At 43.7% G+C, this 23,558-nt stretch overlaps 1 protein-coding gene across 1 annotated transcript in view; it reads left to right on the top strand.

The window, feature by feature from the left end:
- Positions 1–23,558, top strand: part of fam221a (family with sequence similarity 221 member A) — a 51,235-nt gene that overhangs the window by 5,657 nt on the left and 22,020 nt on the right. Inside the window, exons 2-3 of the mRNA XM_055661110.1 lie at positions 16,847–17,020; positions 18,517–18,707. Of these exons, the coding sequence (XP_055517085.1) occupies positions 16,847–17,020; positions 18,517–18,707 (365 nt within the window). The remainder of the gene's footprint in view (positions 1–16,846; positions 17,021–18,516; positions 18,708–23,558) is intronic.

The following is a 23,558-nucleotide window of genomic DNA, read 5'->3' as shown; positions in this document are numbered from 1 at the left end:
TGACCTCGTCAACAGATTAATCTTTGTAATGCTTGGATGCAGGAGTCTGTCAATTGTAGATGCAACTTCAATATGTACTGCCCTGCTTGCCATAGGCGAAAATTACACTATACCTTTTAACAAGACTTCGTCCTCTCTTGATCTCGATAGGACTGAAGTAGTCTACTCCTACATCTGTAAATGGAGACTTGTCTGGTAGAATCCTCTCTAGGGGCAAGTCTGCTATTTTTTGTTCTCCAACTCTTCCCCGTTGTCGTTTACATACAACACAGTCTTATGATCTTTTTGGCAGCGGAGTTAGCTTTGATAATCCAGTATCTTTTACGGAGGCGAGACATCATATGATTTCGACCTCCATGTCTAATCTGTTCATGGATATGTCGTAACAGCAGTGTTGATATGTGACGGTCCTTTGATAGAATAATAGGATGTTTGGCCTCTTCCGGCATTGCTAATCTATTCAGGCGACCACCTACTCTAAGTACTCCATAATCCAGCACTGGATCTAGCTTGTACCAATGACTGCTTCTTTTGACACAATTTTTACCAGCTTCTAGTACTGATAGCTCTTCTTTGAATCTTTGTCTTTGACTGAAAGAGATGATTGCATTCTCTGCTTGGAGAAGATATTCAGGACATAAACACTCTCAGAGTGTTGCTTTAAAGACTTGCATCTCCTTATTAACCTTTTCCTTTAGCTTGCCAGGGTCTTTTTCAAAGCTACTCGTAGCAGTCTGAATTTCCTTTCTTTTTCGAGTCAACTGCAAGAGTGCTGTCCTTACTTTAAGAAGCCAAGTTACAGCAGTCTTCGGGTTCCTCTATGATGAGAAATAGGTGATCAGATAGTTTGTGGGGTTCAATGGATCCTTGACAATGACATTCATTGTGATGTCTTATTTGATTTCTGGATCATTAGCAGAGATTGCAGATTCCAAGTGAAGCTTTTGCCATTCTCTGGTCCATTGAACCATTTCTTACATCTTAAGAAGCGGTCTGCTGTTAGTCCTTTAGAGGCTTCATCTGCAGGATTTTCCTTTGTGCCAACATATCTCCATTGTGATATATCAGTAGCATTTCTTACAAAAGAGATCCTGCTTGCTACAAATGTTTGGAAGCGTTTGGTTTAGTTGTTGATGTACTTAAGCACTGTTGTGCTATCTGTCCGGGAGATAGATTTGTCCATTTGAAGCTGTAATTCCTTTTGCAGCATTGTGTCAACCCTGATAGCTAGGACTGCAGCTGTAAGCTCCATTCTGGGAATTGTCATTTGTTTTAATGGTGCCACTCTGGCCTTTTCCATTATGGATGCAACATGTACTTCTTTGTTATCATCTTCCAGTCTTAGATATGAAACAGTACTGTAGCCACTTTCGCTTGCGTCTGAAAAGTGGTGCAGCTGTGCATAACTGATTTGACCAAAGCTTGCGGGCTTCTGCTAACCATCCTGTCCATCGCTAAGAAAAGGTTTAGGGTATGTTTTCATCCCATCCGAGTCTTTCCTTACAGAGCTCCTGCATAATCAGTTGGCTGGCAGGGTAAATGGTGCTAGAAATCCTAAAGGCTCGTGTATAGAGCCTAAAACTGACAAGATGCCCCATCTTGTGTATGGTCGTTCCTGTGCAGCAATTCTGAACTTGAACACATCTGTTTCAACGCACCAGTGCAATCCCAGTGCTCTTTCCATTGGCAGATTGTCTTTGTCCAATTCCAACTCTCTGGTCTCCTTGGTTCTGTTTTCTTGTGGAATGGATGCCAATACAGCACGGCTGTTGCTGATCCACTTTGACAGCATAAATCCTCCCATTTGACAGAGGGAAGTTGGGCCTCTTGCCATTTCAAGTTTGTTTAAGTTCACATTTATTGTCACTTAACCAATTAAGGTACAGTGAAATTTGGGTTACCATACAGCCATACTGTGAAAAGAACACAATACACAATAAAATTTTTACATAAACATCCACCACAATGGAGTCAACATTCCTTACTGTGATGGAAGGCAATAAAGTTTAGTTATCTTCCTCCTTTGTTCACCCGTGGTCGGGGCCTTTGAACCCTGCGCAGATCGCCTCCACAGAAGGTCCGATGTTCAGGCCCTCTCGTCAGGATGATGGAAACTCCAACATCAGGACGGATCGTAACACTCCGCGGCAAGGAGTTCCCAAGTCGGCCGCTTCTTAATGGAGACCGCAGGCTTCACAGTGTTAAAGTCCACAGGCCCCGTGGTTGCACCACTTCTTCTGGCGATCCTCGGCAAAGGATTGCAGCTCCGCGATGTTCATGTCCGTGCTGCGCCGCGCCTGCGGCTTGAAGTTCCTTTTAGGCCGGTCTCCAGGAAAGGCCGCACCAATCCACTTGTTAGGCCGCGCAGGGGGCGCGGAGATGAGACACTGAGAAAGTCGCATCTCCGTTGAGGTTAATGACTGAAAAAAAAGTTTCCCCCTATTCCCCCCCACATAAACTAATCTAGAAACATTGAAACACACATTTAAAACATACTTAAAATAATAAAAACAGAGAAGGGACGTGACAGACTGCTGGCGAGGCAACCATTGCTGGCACCACTGATTTTGAACTGCTTTGTGTTCCGAAGGCATGGATTTTAAACAATCATCTACATAGAAGTTGGTCTTTACTGTGTTTGTCACCTCTGCTGGAAAGTGAGCTTTGTTGTCTTCAGCCGTCTTCCTCAATGCAAAATTTGCACAACTTGGTGACGACACTGCTCTAAAAAGATGTACCTTCATCTGGTATTCAAGATCGTGCTGCATGTCACCCTTGGGCCACCACAGGAATCGCAGATAGTCAAAATGCTTTTCTGATACCTTGACGATGAAACATTGCTTTGATATCAGCCATCAAAGCAACCGGTTCTTGTTTGAATCTGAGTTCTTGTCTGAACTCCAATGAGTGAGTTGGTAAGGCCTGGACCCTGCAGCAGCTGGCAGTTAAGTGATGGTCCTTTGAAGACTGCTCCACAGTCAAAGACCACCCTCAATGTCCCTTTCCTTGAGTGATACACACCATGGTAAGGGATGTATCAGAGCTCTCCATCACTTCGATTCAGGTGGTCCACCGATACCATTTTAGCATAAGCATTGTCAATCATTTCTGTGAGGAAAGGTGTATATTCATCATGAAATTTCTTATTCTTGCCAAACCTGCATTTCAGACTCTGTATGAGCTGCTCTGCAATGCAACAATTATTTGGCATGCCGACACTTTCTTGTTTGAAAGGTAAGTCTAGAAAATAGTGTCCATCTATCATCTTTGCTGAGCGATTCATAATATCCAAGAACTTTAGATCTTCTCTGGACATTTCTTCTGTTTCCGTGCTGGTTCTTTCATTGAAGTCGTGATTGTACTTTTTAAAAAGGGAGGGAGAGAGAAAACGGGGAATTACAGACCAGTTTGTCTAACATCAGTAGTGGGGAAACTGCTAGAATCAGTTATTAAAGATGGGATAGCAGCACATTTGGAAAGTGGTGAAATCATTGGACAAAGTCAGCATGGATTTATGAAAGGTAAATCATGTCTGAAGAATCTTATAGAATTTTTCGAGGATGTAACTAGTAGAGTGGATAAGGGAGAACCATTGGATGTGTTATATCTGGACTTTCAGAAGGTTTTTGACAAGGTCCCACATAAGAGATTAGTATACAAACTTAAAGCACACGGTTTTGGGGGTTCAGTATTGATGTGGATAGAGAACTGGCTGGCAGACAGGAAGCAAAGAGTAGGAGTAAACGGGTCCTTTTCACAATGGCAGGCAGTGACTAGTGGGGTACCGCAAGGCTCAGTGCTGGGACCCCAGCTATTTACAATATATATTAATGATTTGGATGAGGGAATTGAATGCAACATCTCCAGGTTTGCGGATGACACGAAGCTGGGGGGCAGTGTTCGCTGTGAGGAGGATGCTAGGAGCCTGGAAGGTGACTTGGATAGGCTGGGTGAGTGGGCAAATGCTTGGCATATGCAGTATAATGTGGATAAATGTGAGGTTATCCACTTTGGTGGCAAAAACGGGAAAGTAGACTATTATCTGAATGGTGGCCGATTAGGAAAAGGGGAGATGCAACGAGACCTGGGTGTCATGGTACACCAGTCATTGAAAGTAGGCATGCAGGTGCAGCAGGCAGTGAAGAAAGTGAATGGTATGTCAGCATTCATAGCAAAAGGATTTGAGTATAGGAGCAGGGAGGTTCTACTGCAGTTGTACAGGGTCTTGGTGAGACCACACCTGGAGTATTGCATACAGTTTTGGTCTCCTAATCTGAGGAAATACATTCTTGCCATAGAGGGAGTACAGAGAAGGTTCACCAGACTGATTCCTGGGATGTCAGGACTTCACATGAAGAAAGACTGGATAGACTCGGCTTGTACTCGCTAGAATTTAGAAGATTGAGGGGGGATCTTATAGAAACTTACAAAATTCTTAAGGGGTTGGACAGGCTAGATGCAGGAAGATTGTTCCCGATGTTGGGGAAGTCCAGAACAAGGGGTCACAGTTCAAGGATAAGGGGGAAATCTTTTAGGACAGAGATGAGAAAAACATTTTTCACACAGAGAGTGGTGAATCTCTGGAATTCTCTGCCACAGGAGGTAGTTGAGGCCAGCTCATTGGCCATATTTAAGAAAGAGTTAGATGTGGCCCTTGTGGCTAAAGGGATCAAGGGGTATGGAGAGAAGGCAGGTACAGGATAATCAGCCATGGATGATCAGCCATGATCATATTGAATGGCGGTGCAGGCTCGAAGGGCCAAATGGCCTACTCCTGCACCTATTTTCTATGTTTCTATGTATTGCTTGATCAGTAGCTCCTCTAGGTTTACAACAGATATTCGATTTACAGCTGCAGCAGGGCAGCCATTTTCATCCCTGCTTTTGTTGTCTCTTAGGAGACCATACATGACCCACCCCAGTGGGGTCCTCATGGTGTATGGTTCACCCCCTTGGCTGTTGACCAGCTCCCATGGTTCCAATCCTTTGAAGCATTTGTCCCAATGAGTAGGTCAATGCCAGAGTCTATTTCAGGAATCTTGATATCCTTCGAGTAAGGCCATGGTATCAGCTCTTCCTGTCTGGGAATGTTTAGCTGAGAAACCGGCATGGTCTTATGTATGAACACATCAGATAGCTGGATAAAATTGTCTTTGTCCAGACTAGATATTTCCAAACCTGAGATATGACGACTTTATTGGTGGCCTAATAAAAACACCAATAAAAACACATTCATGATAAAGTCCAACTTTATTTCATCAAATACACTAGAGCATTTCAACAGCCAGTTGCTGCCGACGTCTTGCTTACTAACTAGTACTCGTGAGAGAGAGAGAGAGAGAGACAGAGAGAGAGAGAGAGACAGAGAGAGTCTTTGTGTAGTATCGTAATACCATGTAAAGGGTAGCATGCATATTTGTGTGGCGAAGGTTATAAATGGGATGAATTAATAAGGGCTAATCTACACCTTCTTAAGGAAGTAAAGCATATATAGTGGTTAGTGGAGTAAATATAACAAACCAGTATAAGGTGCGGCATTTATTATTTTACTGCATATGGGAGCACATAAAACTAGACAGGTCATGCACAGTTCAGGCATAGCCAGTAAATTTTCCAATTAGAGGGTTTGGCTTGCAGTCATGACCTGCACGTGTACGATAATAACCTCCAGCACACAACTCATCCTTCGCTGGGGAAGCAAGTCCCTTATCGGGTGAACGCGGGGGAGAAGACACCGGTGGAGATTGAGACACCGGGGAAGGCAGGGATGGCACCGGCATCGGCAGAGGAATCGCTGGAGCAGCATTCGCAGAGCGTGAGGGACTTGGAGGTGCTGGTTCATTAACCGGAAGGAGGTGTTGGCGGGTTCGCCGATAAATGCCGTTGTCAATACTGACCAAGTATGAGCGTGGTTCCGCGGTGGACCCCAGAATGACTCCGAGGCGGTTGTAATCTCGGAGTGACCACAAACGGACAACCTGTCCCTTGTTGAGTGGTTGAATCGGAGATATCGTAGTATTTTCTTTGTATGTTGCGGCGGCGTTGGAGCTGGGGTTAGATAACTGACGGCGCACACACTTGTGGTTCTAGTAGTTGCTTGGCCATAGGCAGAGTGGAGCAGGTTCGCCGTTACATGAGCCGTTCGGCTGCAGATCCCAGGAGAGGGTCGTGGACGATGTTCCGAAGGTTGAGTAAGTTGAGATAAACATCAGAGCCGGCCCTGTGTGAGCGTTACATTAGTTCCTTTGCACTTTATGCCGCTTGCTCAGCCAGGCCGTTGAACTGCAGGTGGTCGGGGCCACTGGTAATGTGGTGAAAGTCCCAGTATTTCGCGAAATTCCTGAAGAGCTGACTGGAGAACTGAGAGCAGCTTTAAGGGGGCTCCGTGGACAGAGAAGTGATGAGTTAGTGTCTGAATGACCATGGCTGAGGTCGGGCTACTGAGCAGGTTGATTTCAAACCATCATGAGTAGGAATCAACTAAAACCAGGTATTGTTGGCCATGGCACTCGAAGATGTAGGCTGGTACTGTGGAACAGGGTAAGTCCGGCGTGCAGTGCGAGAGCAGTGGTTGTTTCTGTTGGTGCGGGGTCAAGCTATTGCAGATCGGGCAGGCAGCAACCTTCTCTAGAGTGTAGTTAGTCTGAAGAAGGGTTTTGGCCCGAAACGTTGCCTATTTCCTTTGCTCCATAGATGCTGCCGCACCCGCTGAGTTTCTCCAGCACTTTTGTCTACCCTCGATTTTCCATCATCTGCAGTTTCTTCTTAAACATGTAGTTAGCCATGTCTGGCCAGAACAGCATTCCTTTCACATGTTGAAGGGTTATTTCTGCAGCGGGATGGCCCCATGGACAATGTCAATGTACTTGCTGTGAATAGACTTCGAGCGGACCACCTTGTGTCCTTTCATAATCACGCCGTCCTGAATGGCCAGCTTGTCACGGACTGGGAAAAATGGTTCGACAGCTTGCGGCAGGTGGTGCTGTTTGTCTGGCCAGCCGTGGCGGATGACAGTGGCCTGCGATTTTAGCATTTCGTCTGCAGTTGTTTGTGACACTAGGATGTCTAAACCGGCAGATGGGAGGCAGGTGTCCATTATAACCGTGTACCCCTTATGCACAACATCAGACAGGTGTTTTTTGCAGGTTGGGCGAGGTGCCCATGAGAGGGTGTCAGCTAAGTGCATGTCCTGCTATGTTTGTTGGTTAGTCTGAAGTCATATCTCTGTAGTTCCATCATCATGCGTTGTAAGCGTGCTGGTGCCGTGTGGATCGGCTTACTGAGGATACTGACCAGGGGCTGGTGATCGGTTTCGACCGTGATCGGGTTGCCAAAGATAAAGTCCTTGAATTTCTTGCAGGCAAAGGTTACTGCGAGTAGCTCCTTTTCGATTTGACCAATGTCGGTCATGGTACAGGAGGCATAGGCAACTGGTCTGGAGCTCTTTCCGTCGTCTTGTAGGCAAGCAGCGCCCAGTTCATACTGGGAGGCATCACAGGTAAGGGTGATGGGTAATTTGGCATCAAAGTATGCGAGGGTTAGAGCACAAGAGATTATTTGTTTGAAGGTTTCAAATGCCCTCTGCTGGTGTTGGTGCCAGTAGAAGTGTGTATCCTTGTGGGTCAGTTGTCGAAGCGGGGCAGATAGCTCGCTGAAGTTTGGGATGAATTTCCTAAGGTAGTTTAACATGCCTAAGAATCGTTATAGAGCAGTCACGTCCCTAGGTGCTGGCATTTCGTTGATGGCAATGGTTTTAAACGGGTCTGGCCTAAGTCCATTGTTGGTGAACACATGGCCCACATAAGTCACTTCGTCGACCCGAAATCTGCACTTGAGAGGGTTGAGTTTGAGATTTACTTCCCTGGCACAATCTAGGATGTGTTTCAGGTTTGAGTCATGTTCTTGTGCATTGCGCGACCAGTGACCAGTATGTCGTCTACAATTATCTAACATGGGTAGCTATCAAAGAGTTGTTCCATAGTACTCTGGAAAACCTCACTAGCTGAATTGATCCCAAATTACATTCGTAAAAATCGGTAGCGTCCAAAGGGCATCGCAAATGTGGTTAACATGGAGGATTCATGGTCTTGTGGCATTTGCCAAAATGAGTTCAAGAGTCAAGACAAGTGAAGAAAGTTTATTGTTATGTGTCCCAGATAGGACACTGAAATTCTTGCTTGCTGCAGCACTACAGAATATTGTAGGCATAAATACAGATCAGATCAGTGTGTCCATATACCATAGAATATATATATACACACATAAATAAACAGATAAAGTGTAATAAGCTGTTATAGTTCAGAGTTTGTTTGAAGTTGTGTTTAATAGTCTGATGGCTGTGGGGAAGAAGCTCTTTGCATCTAGGACAGAAAAAACTGTGGCTTTACCCAGGTTGGCAGCGACTTCTTCCACTGTCCACATTGGGTGGTGTGGCCGTTTGATGGCAGTATTTAAATCCTTGGGTTGATGCAGATCCTTATTAATCAGAACTCTGATTATTAATAACCACTTTCTGCTATTTGCACTTTATCCGTTTATTTATTCATGTGTGTATATATTTATATCATGGTATATGGACACATTTATCTGTTTTGTAGTAAATGCCTACTATTTTCTGTGTGCTTAAGCAAAGCAAGAATTTAATTGTCCAATACAGGGACACATGACAATAAACTTACTTGAACTTGAACTTATTTCGTCTTAGAAACATAGAAATTAGAAATTAGGTGCAGGAGTAGGTCATTCGGCCCTTCGAGCCTGCACCGCCATTCAATATGATCATGGCTGATCATCCAACTCAGTATCCCGTACCTGCCTTCTCTCCATACCCTCTGATCCCCTTGGCCACAAGGGCCACATCTAACTCCCTCTTAAATATAGCCAATGAACTGGCCTCAACTACCCTCTGTGGCAGAGAGTTCCAGAGATTCACCACTCTCTGTGTGAAATAAGTTCTCCTCATCTCGGTTTTTAAAGGATTTCCCCCTTATCCTTAAGCTGTGACCCCTTGTCCTGGACTTCCCCAACATCGGGAACAATCTTCCTGCATCTAGCCTGTCCAACCCCTTAAGAATTTTGTAAGTTTCTATAAGATCCCCTCTCAATCTCCTAAATTCTAGAGAGTATAAACCAAGTCTATCCAGTCTTTCTTCATAAGACAGTCCTGACATCCCAGGAATCAGTCTGGTGAACCTTCTCTGCACTCCCTCTACGGCAATAATGTCCTTCCTCAGATTTGGAGACCAAAACTGTACGCAATACTCCAGGAGTGGTCTCACCAAGACCCTGTGCAATTGCAGTAGATCCGTCTGAAGAAGGGTTTCGGCCCGAAACGTTGCTGGTCTGAAGAAGGGTTTCGGCCCGAAACGTTGCCTATTTCCTTCGCTCCATAGATGCTGCTGCACCCGCTGAGTTTCTCCAGCTTTTTTGTGTAACCTGCAGTAGAACCTCCCTGCTCTTAAACTCAAATCCTTTTGCTATGAAAGCCAACATACCATTCGCTTTCTTTACTGCCTGCTGCACCTGCATGCCTACCTTCAATGACTGGTGTACCATGACACCCAGGTCTCGCTGCATCTCCCCCTTTCCCAATCGGCCACCATTTAGATAATAGTCTGCTTTCCCGTTTTTGCCACCAAAATGGATAACCTCACATTTATCCACATTATACTGCATTTGCCAAACATCTGCCCACTCACCCAGCCTATCCAAGTCACCTTGCAGTCTCCTAGCATCCTCCTCACAGCTAACACTGCCCCCCAGCTTAGTGTCATCCGCAAACTTGGAGATATTGCCTTCAATTCCCTCATCCAGATCATTAATATATATTGTAAATAGCTGGGGTCCCAGCACTGAGCCTTGCGGTACCCCACTAGTCACTGCCTGCCATTGTGAAAAGGACCCGTTTACTCCTACTCTTTGCTTCCTGTTTGCCAGCCAGTTCTCTATCCACATCAATACTAAACCCCTAATGCCGTGTGCTTTAAGTTTGTATACTAATCTCTTATGTGGGACCTTGTCGAAAGCCTTTTGGAAGTCCAGATACACCACATCCACTGGTTGTCCCCTATCCACGCTACTAGTTACACCCTCGAAAAATTCTATAAGATTCGTCAGACATGATTTACCTTTCGTAAATCCCTGCTGACTTTGTCCAATGATTTCACCACTTTCCAAATGTGTTGCTATCCCATCTTTAATACCTGACTAACAGTTTCCCCACCACCGATATTAGACTAACTGGTCTGTAATTCCCCGTTTTCTCTCTCCCTCCCTTCTTAAAAAGTGGGGTTACGTTTGCTACCCGCCAATCCTCTGGAACTACTCCAGAATCTAAAGAGTTTTGAAAGATTATTACTAATGCATCCACTATTTCTGGAGCTACTTCCTTAAGTACTCTGGGATGCAGCCTATCTGGCCCTGGGGATTTATGGGCCTTTAATCCATTCAATTTACCCAACACCACTTCCCGACTAACCTGGATTTCACTCAATTCCTCCAACTCCTTTGACCCGCGGGCCCCTGCTATTTCCGGCAGATTATTTATGTCTTCCTTTGTGAAGACGGAACCAAAGTAGTTATTCAATTGGTCCGCCATATCCTTGTTCCCCATGATCAACTCACCTGTTTCTGACTGCAAGGGACCTACATTTGTTTTAACTAATCTCTTTCTTTTCACATATCTATAAAAACTTTTGCAGTCAGTTTTTATGTTCCCTGCCATTTTTCTTTCATAATCCATTTTTCCTTTCCTAATTAAGCCCTTCGTCCTCCTCTGCTGGTCTCTGAATATCTCCCAGTCCTCCGGTCTTTGTTCTTCTTGACTGCTGCAACCATAGTGGAGACCCAAGAAGAGGGATCGTTGACAATGACTATTACACCCAGTGATTCCATGCTGTTTAATTCAGCTTTGATGCGGTCCTTCATTGCATGTGGGATTTTGTGAGGAGAACGAACAACAGGTATAACTTCCTTGTTGGTCACAATGCTGTATTCTGTGGGAAGCTTGCCCAGCTGATTGTCAAAAAGGTCTTTGTATTGTTCGAGTAGTTTTTGGGTAGGATTTTGAGAGGTCGACAGCTAATACACAGAAGAAAACTAGGTTCATATTACGGCATGCCTCATTGCCCAAAAGAAATGGCACTTCCCCTTTTACGATACAAAATTCCAAGTTGTAAACTCTAGATGGCATTGTGGTGTAACCGTACCCACTGGTTGCAATTCTCCCCCACCAAATGGGTGTAACTTCGAGTTTGTTTTCAGAACCATTTCATTTTTGTGAATTCTTTTGAGATCTGTCAGTGGGATTACATTACATCTGGCCCCTGTGTCTATCTTGGCGGCAATCTTGGTGTTGTTGATACTGAGCGTTGTCAGGGGATCACTGTCTGTAGCCACAGTCGGTAATACAAGAATGTATGTTTTGGCTGACTTCTTGCAGGTGCTGCGGTTGTGGTTCTGCTGTTTCAAGCAGTGCTTCATGGGAGAGTGGGGGTTCATGGTGCACAAGACAATATTGATCTTTTGCCCTGAAATGTTCAACCTTCTCATCAAGCTTTCTGTTCAAAAGGTAGTTGAACTTCCATGATCCCAAAATGCGTTTGTTTTCAACACTGTGTCCCTCGACCGCAGTCCGTCTGTCTTTTTTTTATTTTTGTCTCTTTTTTGTTTTTGATTCTAGTTTTTGTTATTTTCTAGCTGTGTATATGTGGGGGGTGGGGGTAACCGTTCTCTTCCCTGTCGGGTCTCGATGTTGTTGAGCCTGACATCGTGGAGCCGGCAGCAGCCTCCGGCCGGAACCAACCTGAGGGCTCCAGTCGCGGAGCCTGCAGACTCGCCATCGCGGAGCTGGCCGACTTCGGAACGGGAAGAGCTGTGGTGGCGCGTGGCTGCAACCCGACTTCGGAACTTCGAAGGCTCCGGCCGCAGACCGAGTGGACAGGAACATCTGGAGCTCGCAGGTCCCTGGTGGGAGACCGCTTTTCGGAGCACCCGCAACGTCAACTTCTCCCGCCTGAATCGCGGGGTTTAAGTGACTCGGAGCGGGGCCTAACATTGCCCGGCGCGGCTTAAATGACCGCGGGGCTTACCATCGCCCGCCGGAGGCTTTAACATCTGGAGCCATAGTTCGCCTCGATGTCGCAGTTGGACTGCTGGATCGCGGGAGAAGAACAAAGGGAAGAGGTAAGACTTTTGCCTTCCATCACACTGAGGAGGTGTTGGAGATTCACTGTGATGGATGTTTGTGTAAATTGTGTTCAGTGTGGGTCTTGGTTTTTTTTTGTAATGTTAAGACTAGAAATGCAATTTTGTTCAAACCAAGTTGTTTGAATGACAATATAAGGCATTCTATTCTATTCTCTTGTGGCTTCTTACCTGTCCTGGTACAATGGTGAAGATGCAGATTTCTTCACTGGCCTCAATACGCCCACACATATGAGGTGATGAAGCAGCATTACCCACAATTGGCTTCTCATTCTGTTCTGTACTTTCCGGCTTCTTCTCTTTGTTCTTTTGTTCAATGTGAAGTATTTCAGGATGATTTTGGTTGCACACATCAATCTTTGCTCCTGTGTCTTATCTTCATACATCCAAAGCAGACTCCCATCTCCTTTAAGAAGTCTATCCTTTCTCTGTGCCCCTTCTTCCTGATCTGTGGACGCTGCCCCAATGTGTGATCACCTTTATTACAGAACAAACAAGAACCTTGAGAATTGGTAGTAGTTACAGGTATTAAAGTTGTTGGAGGAGGAGGGGGGGGGGGGGGGGGGAGGGAAGAGGGGGGGGGGGGGGAAAGGGGGGGAGGGGGGGGGGGGGGGGGGGGGTAGTGCTAACACGCTAACATGCCCCTGCACACCCTTTCTCATATGAGTGTATATTTTGTCTTTGAAGAGAGTATTGAGTTAGATGGGTCTTATCATGAGCTCCAACAAATGTTCCATGAGTTGTTTGTTTTGGTCTAACAACCTGTTGCTGGGAGGAAAATTCAGTTCCCATTAACACATTCTGTCTTTGTTGCACTTGATCAAACAAGTATTCATTTGCACGTGGATTTAATTTAGCTGATGCTTCCCTTTGAGCAGTTTCTTTTCATACAAGAGCTCATCCCATGACATACTCTAGAGCTGCTTCTTGATCCTTTGGCCTCAAGTATATTGATCCTTGCATTGGCTGCTGTCAGCTCTCTCTAGTTCCAGCTGTTCCATCTCTCTTTTTTAATTGTTCTACTTGTGCCTCAAGCTCAAGCTTAGCATTGGTTGCTGCCAGCTCAGTCTCTCTTTTCAGTTGCTCCTTCTCTATTCAATTGTTCCTCTTGTGCCACAAGCTCAAGCTTAGCATTGGTTGCTGCCAGCTCAGTCTCTCTTTTCAGTTGCTCCTTTTGTGCCTCAAGCTTGTTCTTTTTGCTCATGGCGGCAGCCTGAGCTTTAACACGAATGGAGGCCATTGAAGATGCACATGATGAAGAATTAGATTTGTGGCTTAATTTAGGCTTTGAGATATGAAACACTGTCATCCGGCCCAATTTTTTCAGAGTTTACAACACTCTGTTGTAAGGCACATTCAGCTATGAAGTGTGTAGTTTACTGTCCAACATCAGATTTACCTCTTGTATAAAACCATTAAAAGTTTCCATTCTCTGTTGAAACCACTGATTTTGCCTTTCAAGCTCCTTTTCAGGCAGTGGTACTTTCACCAATAACTCGTGGTTTTCTCTGACTTCATCACAGAGCTTGGTTAATTGAACCAGGTTAGATTGTACAATTTCATTTTCCTTTGATTCCATGAGTTATTTCAGCTTTTCAATGTTAGCTTGTTTACATCGCGATTTTCTTGTCTTCTGTTTCCATGAACAATTCCAAACCCGTCACTGTATTTCTCCCCCCCCCCCCCCCACCCACCCCCTATCAGTCTGTAGAAGGGTTTCGGCCCGAAACGTTACCTATTTCCTTTGCTCCATAGATGCTTCTGCACTCGCTGAGTTTCTCCAGCATGTATTTAATAACTCTTCTTTCCTTTTCAGAATCCTGTCCAACATCGCCATCTTGTGACTGAGTTTTAGGCATACTCTTTCACCATCCCCTTAAAACATTGATGTGAAAGCCGTATGCCTGCGTCTGATATTTCAAACAACTACTATTGTTCTAATTCTCAATGTCATTTCTCAATTCTCCAGTTTGGTAGCCGTTTTCCAATATAGCTCATCATATATAGCTTCTCCAATAAAGCTGAATGCTGTATGTACTCACTCTCCCTGCGCGTCGGCTTTTGAGGTTTCCAATCTCCGTTAGTCAGATTAGTGCAGGTGGTGACCTTGTCCAGTTGATCGGGAATGGCGGCGTCAGGCTTGTGAAATAAAACAATCCTTGTTCCCAGGTTTTCACAAGCTCCAGTTTCACTCATAGAGTAAGTTTTCACTTAAATGTAATGGCAAATTTCCAAATCTTCCAGTGTCCAACTTTCCGTTCCCATTACTAAGGTAAGTAGGAGTGATCTTACGCAGGCCAAATAGAACAGATTTTCCCGTCCTTATTTCCAGTTTAATTAGTTCTTTATTGAAATAGTTGTACAAACAAAGAGGTTAACATACCAGGATTTCCTTATTCTGCATACGAGTTGTAGTTCGCAGTTCTCCCTGGTCTGGTGAAAACTGTATACTCTCCACCCCTGTCGTCTGCCACTCCCTCCCTGACTGCCACAGGGTGGTCTGCCACTCCCGGTCCACTATGCCCATATATATATATATATACGCCCCTCTGGTCATCTAATGACCACCCCCAAGTGCTCAAAATAATACTGCAAGATATATCTAGACAAGATAATATAATATGCTAACAGTAGCTAGCCTAAACATAAATGGCCCCTACACTCACTGTTTTTGGAAAATTTATCTTTCGACGACATTGAATGTCTCATGGAGAGCTCGTGAGTGCATATAGATTACCTTCTGATCCTCTGTCATCAATTAAAGTGACTATCAGGACTAAATCCTTGAGACGATATAAAATCTGTCACTACAGTCACAATGAATCATTAGTTATTATTTTGTGGGCAGCCCCTCTTTTCTCTCACTGGCCATTGGGTGGCTTCAGGCCATAGTTTAATCTGGCCGAGCCATTGCTGGAAAATTAGTTCCTATCAATGCAAAATTATTTTCACAATGCAGAGGACATCATGCAAAGTTTTGATTTATCTTTTGTCAGTGGGACATAAAGCTCAGAACATTGTTTTGCATCATAGTGACCTACTGGTGCAGAGAAAGCTTCAATGCAAATTATGGCTGATTGCCCTTGCACATGTTATGGTAACATTTGGCAAATATCTGAAGCAAAAAGTTATGGGTAAATTGCAGACCTATTCTTGAATGGTCCAATGGAGATTTTACACAAATGGAGAGATAGGTTTTAACCAGGGGCGGATTAAGGCTCACTGGTGCCCTAAGCACTGACCAATCTTGGTGCCCCCCTCCTTTCCACACTGATCCAGTCCATTTTAGTTGTTGACATGTCTGACCAGATATACAATGCAGGTTGCAGCGGTACAAAAATGTATTCATATGATAACACAATATACTGTACAAACTAAGCCAAGCTTGGGCTACATAAAGTTCTACAAAAATGCAATACAACATCTATTTTAATATTTCACAAGTTAAATGTATCAAAGTTCCAATATTCATGACCTGAAAGGCATTTTTCTACATTTCATTTTCGCAAAATCACTGATAACATCCTCGAAATTAATACTTCTCAGAATGTCTGCTTGAATTATTAATATACACAGTGAGTCGAGTCTTTCTTGAAGCATAACTGATCTATTTTGGTTTTTTATATGTTTCAGTTGTGAGAAAGACCTTTCTGTTGTGCAGTTGGTGACCATTAATGTTAAATATATTCTTAAGGCAATTTCAACATTTGGAAAGGCACTCTCTAGTTTGTCTTCTGTAATTGTGTTGTAAAGTTCCATGTGAGTGAAAGATGTTTTCTTGGTTGTTTTAAACTTATGAAGAACATATGAATGGAACTGCTGAAGCTCTGTAGACAAAGTGTTGTTCATGTCATCTGGATAAACATCAATGAGTGTCTGACAAGCCTTTGAGTACCTTTCACTTTCTGATAATTGGGAATTAGCACCTTGTTGGGTGGCATTAGGAACATCTGTCAGACAAGAGAATCTGTCTGCTATTTCAGTGACACCTTTTGTCTCCTCATTTCCGTTTGTAACTTTTCAACAATTACATAAAAAGTGGAGATACGGAATTTTTTACAAATCTTCATTCGTTTTTTTTTCTTTTCACCCTTTTCCCAACTTTGTGGTGCCCCCTTTGGCCCTGGTGCCCTAAGCACGTGCTTAGTCTGCTTAATGGTTAATCCGCCCCTGGTTTTAACATTCAGATTCAAGTGATTACAGATCATTCATTACAGAAGTAAAGCAACTGTATGGAAAACTAGCTCTGCTGCAGACAGTACTTTTCTACCTCAAGTTTGTGAATGGTACAAACATTGATGGAAGAGCATGTAGTGATGAGAGCATTGTGATTCTGCAATGGGATATAAATAAATGGGCGGAAAGCTGGCAAGTGAAGTTTTAGTAATAGGAATAAACAGATTATCATCTAAAAAAGAGAGACTACAAATGAGTGAGATTCAGCGATCAATGTGTTCTAGTGAATAAATTACAAAAGGTTAGCAGGCAATTCAATAGGTAGTTAATGGGGAAAACGTAACTCAGCGGGCCAGGCAGCATCTCTGGAGGGGAGAATGGGTGATGTTTTGGGTCGAGACCCTTCTTCAGACTGCTGGTTTGGTTTCTTGCTTGGTGTACTTAACTTGGTTTCTTCTGTTCTTAGGCTTGTTGGTGAGGATGATGGGGGAACCCTTTTTACTCCAGAGGAATATGAGAGATACAAGAAGGAAGTGTTGCCAATACGATTGCAGAATCGATTGTTTGTCAGCTGGACATCACCCAATGGCATGGATTGCAAATTAGTTGGCCCAGAAACACTCTGTTTTTGCAGGCACAGGTAGTATTTTAAATTTCTTTCATTTTTGCTGTTTATATATTATTCAAGTATTCAACTTTTCATTTTTAGCAAAAAAAAACAAAGAGCTGGAGCAACTCAGCGGGTCGGGCAACAATTCGGATCGGAACCCTTCTTCAGAGTAGTGTAGGGAGGAGAAAGCTGAAAGAAAGGTGGGGGACAGGAGAAAGCACAAGTGATATTTGGATTTGCATGAAGGGGGGCCTACTGGCAGATGGGTGCACGAAGGCCAGAGAAGAAAAAGAGATAAAGGCTGTGAGATAAGTACAGAGGTGCGTGAATTGTGAGGCCAGAGAAAGGGATGTAGCTTGGAGGAGCTGGGGGAAAAAAGAGCAGATTAGTGGTTTAAATAGATGTGCTGTTGGTTAGTTACCTAAAATTGGAGAATTAATTGTTCATACCATTGGGTTATAAGCTACACAAGCAGAATATGAGGTGCTGTTCCTCCAGTTTGCAAGTGACCTCTCTCTGGCAATGGAACAGAAAGGTCAACATGGGAATGGAAGGGAAGTTAAAATGATTAACAACCAGGAGATCTAGTGAGCCATGTGGATCGATCGATCGATGTTTGGTGAAATTGTCACCTAGTCTATGCTTGGTCTATCTGATGTAAAGGAGGCTACATTGGGTGCATTGAATCCAGTGGATGAGATTAGAGGAGGTGCATGTGGACTTGCAAACTTAGTTTTTTTAAAGGTTTACAGCCTAAACTATGATTATGAGGTAGGGCTTTTGGCCCTGTTTGCTGACTTTCCCTCCAATACACTTCAGCACATGCTACAATCGTGAAGCAAATCAATACTTACTCACACACATTTAACAATAGCCAATTTAATACACAATTAAAACATTATAAGTGTGTATAAATGTTGTTAAATCTTACTTGTTAGTTATTCCACACAAATTATCATTTCTGTACACTGAAAAGCATACAAAATTTGCATAATCTACTTTAAGATTTTGCTTATCATAATCATCCTTGCAAATGATTTGCTTATTAAAATATCACACCTCTACACTATTTAAAAATAAAAATCACCCTTTAGATTCCTTGTGACCAGAGCAGATCTAACCATGTATGATCTTGTGTTACATTGCACTCCCTGTCCACCTTATGGGATATCGACAGGTGAAGTGAAATTATAGATATGATTTTATTTGGACACAGGTATAATTCTATCCCATTTAAACTTTTATTTGTCCTTTAGTTCATTACAAATTTCTGTGGCCATATTCACATGTGGGGAAGTTTGTACTTGTAATTGGACCATTCTATCAGTTTGAGCACTTCATATACAGAAAGTTGTAATAAAAAAATTGCACAAAAAAATTACATTAGCGATTCCTATTATAAGTTCATGTTTAGTGTTCATGGACGGAAATGGACAGAACAAATATGTTGATACATTTTTGGATTGTGCTGCCTTCTTTCAAACCACTAATATAAATGATCTGAAATGTTCATTTTGTTCTTAAAGATATAAACAGCACAAAACGGATTTCAAAGTAATTCCAGCAAAACGTCCAATTTTGCTGCCCTGTAGAGCACATGGTTGCAGGTGTATCTCTTACAATTACGTGCCACTGAATGGAACTCAACCAATTCGTTGCAGGTGCAAACATTATGCAGACGACCATGATGAATTGACACCTAATAAGTGCAAGAGATGTAAGTATGGTTTATTAATCCCAAAAGCTTATATTTCTATAATGTTGTTTAGTCCATTCATTGTGCCCACACTGTTCATCCATTTACACCAATCCTTAAGTAGTTCCAATTTTATTCTTACCACATGCCAATCAACTCCCTCTGAATTCAACTATTTACCTCCACATTATGGGAAATTTACTGTGGCTAATTGATCTACAACTCTAGACAAAAGGAACTGCAAGTTTACAAAAAAAGACACAAAGTGCTAGAGTAATTCAGCAGTCGGGCAGCATCCCTGGAGGACATAATAGGCAATGTTTTGAGTCGGAATTCTTCTTCAGACTGATTGTAGTAGCGGAGGGAGAAAGCTAAAAGAGAAATGGGAGTCAGGATCCAAAATGTCATTCTCCATGTCCTCCAGATATGCTGCCTGACCAGCTGAGTTACTCCAGCGCTTTGTATCATTTTTAATCTACCAACTCTCATGTATTTGGTATATAGGAGGAAATCAAAGTGCAGTACATTGTCACAGCAACTCAGTAATCTTTGTGATTTTATATGTAAGTATCCTTCAGTGATGTGTTAATTACTGCATGTTAGTCTCCTATAAAACATTAGAAATATATCATAAACTAGACTAAGTGGGACCCGTTGGGTCCCAGCATCACACAAGAGGGCTGGTCATCCAACGCAATATTCCACCTCTCCACCAATTCTAATATTGGTGGCCAGTTGGGGGGGGGGGGGGGGGGCTTTCTGGAGCACTAGTATAGGTGTTGTGGGCTGAAGGGACTGGTTTCCAGAGGGCTAGTATGCAAATTGTGCGCCAAATGGATTCTTGGGGTGGCGTCTCAGTCAATCAAGCCTGTTGCGCTGGCAACTCACTCACTCACGGCTGGTGGGCTGGTAGTTGACTCACGGCTAATCCTTGAAATTCTATTTCAAGCCGGGTATAAGGCCACCAAATTCAAGTGCAGTTTCTTACCACTTCTAGCAGGGTGCAAGGCCACCAAATTCAAGTGCAGTTTCATACCATTTGAAGTAGGGTGCAAAGCCACTAAAGACAGCGAGTCGTGACCTCTCCCTCCTCCATCTTGCAGAGACTGAGCCACACCCACATTTCCGGGTTTTATAACCCCTCCCCCCCCCACCGGAAAAGGTGTGGCTTTCATGGAGTGATTGGCAGGAGAGAGATTCTCAACATTTAAAAAAAAAAACGAATAACACTTTTATTTTTCATTGATGTGCAGAATTCTCTGCACCTGCTCAGTGGAGGGGGACTGAGTAGGATAGCCAAAAATCACAGCCGTAAGTGGTAACATTTTATCTAAAATCAATATACAGTGCAAACAGGAAGTAAGTGCATTTACAGTAGTGCCTTTTAACTTCAAGCCAAAGCACCCAAGCCACCATTTGCAGTAAGTAGTGCATTTCAACTTCATGCCACCATTTGCAGTGTGGTGCCTTTCAACTTCAAGCCAATGCACCCAAGCCACCATTTGCAGTAAGTAATGCCTTTTAACTTCAAGCCATTGCATCCAAGCCACCATTTGCAGTAAGTAGTGCCTTTCAACTTCAAACCACACCCAAGCCACCATTAGCAGTAAGTAGTGCCTTTTCTACTTCAAGCCAAAGCTCCCAAGCCACCATTTTCAGTAAGTAGTGCCTTTCAACTTCATGCCACCATTTGCAGTGTCTTTCAACTTAAAGCCAATGCACCCAAGCCACCATCGGCAGTAAGTAGTGCCTTTCAACTTCAAGTCAAAGCTCCCAAGCCACCATTTGCAGTAAATAGTGTCTTTCAACTTCAAGCCACACCCAAGCCATCATTTGCAGTAAGTAGTGCCTTTCAACTTCAAAGCTCCCAAGCCACCATTTGCAGTAAGTAGTGCTTTCAACTTCAAGCCAAAGCACCCAAGCCACCATTTGCAGTAAGTAATGCCTTTCAACTTCAAGCCATTGCACCCAAGCCACCATTTGCAGTAAGTACTGCCTTTCAACTGCAAGCCAAAGCACCCGCCACCATTTGCAGTAAGTAGTGCCTTTCAACTTCATGCCACCATTTGCAGTAAGTAGTGCCTTTCAACTTCAAGCCACACCCAAGCATCATTTGCATGAAGTACCATTTGCAACTTCAAGCCAAAGCTAAGCCACCATTTGCAGTAAGTAGTGTCGTTCAATTTCAAGCCAAACCAAGCCACCATTTGCAGGTGCTCTCAGGGCCAAAGGGCAATAATAGGGCCTTTCAACTCACGCCACCATGCAGTAAGTAGTGCCTTTCAATTTCAAGACACACCCAAGCCAAACCAAGCCAACCGGGCAGGGAGGGGGGCTTTCTGGAGTGCTAGTATGAACCATTTTAGAACCAATAGACATTTTTTTTGCAAGCTTTAGAACCAATAGACATTTTTTGTAAGCTTTAGAACCAATAGTCATTTTTTGTTGCAAGCTTTAGAACCAATAGACATTTTTTGCAAGCTTTAGAACCAATAGACATTTTTTTTGCAAGCATTTTTTTTGCAAGAAACCAATAGTCATTTTTTTTGCAAGCTTTAAAACCAATAGACATTTTTTTGCAAGCTTTGGAACCAATAGAGACACTTTTTGCAAGCTTTAGAACCAATAGACACATTCTGCAAGCATTTTAGAACCACTAAGGGCACTTTCATTTGAGTAGACATGTGTTCAGTGTTATTCACAGCTCAGAGAAACGTGACCCTCTGCCTTCCTCCATCTTGAAGAGACTGTGTGGCACACCACTCCCTGGTTTTATAGTCCCTCCCCCCTGCCGCCAGCGGGGGCAGCAGAGAGAATGGGGAATTTTGTAAAAATATTAATATATCTGTCATTTTTAATCGATGGGAAAAATCCTCGGCACACATGCGGTGGAGGGGGGCTCTGAGCGAGGTGGCCAAAAATGACGGCCGTAGGTGGCGGCGTTCTCTCGGAAATCGCAGCACAGATGTCCAAAACCGGTCAAGAACAGATTTTTAGTAATATAGAAGATAGATAGATTAGAGAGCATTTGTGAAGAAAGAAGCGGTTCATTATTTAGTCAATTACATTTTATCAGATTTCCAATCTCCACAATATTAGTTGGGCTTTTGTAGCCTCTTATAAAGTTATGATGCAGAGACCATGAAAATAACGTGGCAGATTTTAGATGTGGTGATCATGGAAAGAGCATGGCCCAGTCTTACCTTGTGGAGTCCATGAAAATGGCGTGAACCAGATTGCCATGGAAGCCACAAAGGCATGACCTCGCATCCTAAAATTAGATGTCTGGAAACCTTAATCTACAATATGCTCTATTTAAATTGACATAATAGGATTAATTAAGGAAAGAGCTGGAGTGTGTGATAGTTTACACGGTACACAGTTGAGTAGTTCTGAAACAAAGCAGCACCAAATGCAGTATATCAAATAGCACTCTTACTCTCAGAAGGCAAAGCTAGGTTGTCGCTGGCGTAGAATAGTGTTCTGAATTCTGCACATTTATTACAGGCTGTGGTATCCATGTTATTGCTAATCTGCAGCATAGTCTATCATTATGCCCTAAAGCACACAAAGTGCTGTAGTAACTTAACAGGTTAGGCAGCATCTCTGTAGACAATGGATTGGTGGAGTTTCAGGTCAGAACCAGTTAATTAGATTGATTTTAGGGCGGGGTGGGGAGGGTGGGGAGGGCGTGGTAAGAAAACTGAAAGAGTGGAGAGTCCCTTTAGGTTGCTATAGATGCAGAGGGTGCTTGATAGGCAGGCAGTTGGACAAAGGCCAGAGATGATAGACAGAAAGTGTGAGACAAAAGGATTGAAGAGTTGCAAATTGTGAAGCCAGAGGAAGGAATGTAGGTGGGGGAGGGGTGAAATAGGTGCGACCAGGTTGGGCACAGCGGCGGGGGGGGGGGGGGGGGGGGGGGGGAATGGGGGGAAATAATGGGGGCTGTGTGGGGGTAAAAGATGGGACGGGGTGTTGTAGATACTTAAAATTAGAGAATTCAATGTTCATCCTGTTGGGTTGTAAGCTACCCAAGTGGAATAAGAGGTGCGCTCCTCCAATTTGCATGTGCTCTCAGTTTTGCAATGGAGGAAGTCCAGGACTGAAAGGTCTCAGTGGAAGGCAGAAAGAGGTGGGATGGAAAGATGTGACTGAGGGTGGGATCATGTTGGAGATGACAGAAATGTCAGAGAATGATATGTTGGATGCAGAGGCTGATGGTGTGAAAGGTGAAGAGCAGGGGAACTCTGGTCTGGGGGGAAGGGGAGCGAGCACAGAACTACAGGACACAGAGGAGACGCAGGTGTGGGATCAATCTATGGCAGCAGGGGTAAACACATTGACTAAAGAATGAGGACATCTCAGATGTCCAACAATGGAAAGCTTCATCTTGGGAGCAGAAGTGGCAGAGATGGCAAAATTAAAAGTAGAGGACAGGTTGGGAGGAAGTGTAGTCTCGATAACTCTGGGAGTCAGTAGGTTTGTAGTAGATGTCAGTCAATAGTTTGTCCTCCATGATGGAGACAGACCAAGAAAAGAGAGAAAAGTGTCTGTGAATTTGAGGTCAGCGTGGAAGTTAGCAGTAAAGTTAGTGAAAGTGGAAATAAGGAAACCCCTCACCAATATCAACCTATTACCTGCCAATAAACAACAGGTTCAGGAATTGGCTTCCATTGCCTTCTGAGGCAGAGAATTCCACAGATTCACAACTCTCTGGGTGAATTCACAACTCTGCCAGGCTTTGTCCTGCACCTCCTCTCTTCCAGCTTTCTTATTTCCCCTACTCACCTCCTGCAATCAGTCTGAAGGGACCCAAGCTGAAACATCAACTATCCATGTTCTTCTGAGATACAGCGTACCCCGCTGAATTAC

This window comes from Leucoraja erinacea, chromosome 2 (genome assembly GCF_028641065.1).
Source record: "Leucoraja erinacea ecotype New England chromosome 2, Leri_hhj_1, whole genome shotgun sequence".
NCBI lineage: Eukaryota > Metazoa > Chordata > Chondrichthyes > Rajiformes > Rajidae > Leucoraja > Leucoraja erinaceus.
Note: the sequence above shows the minus strand (reverse complement) of the source record. Positions and strands in the feature narration are given on the sequence as shown.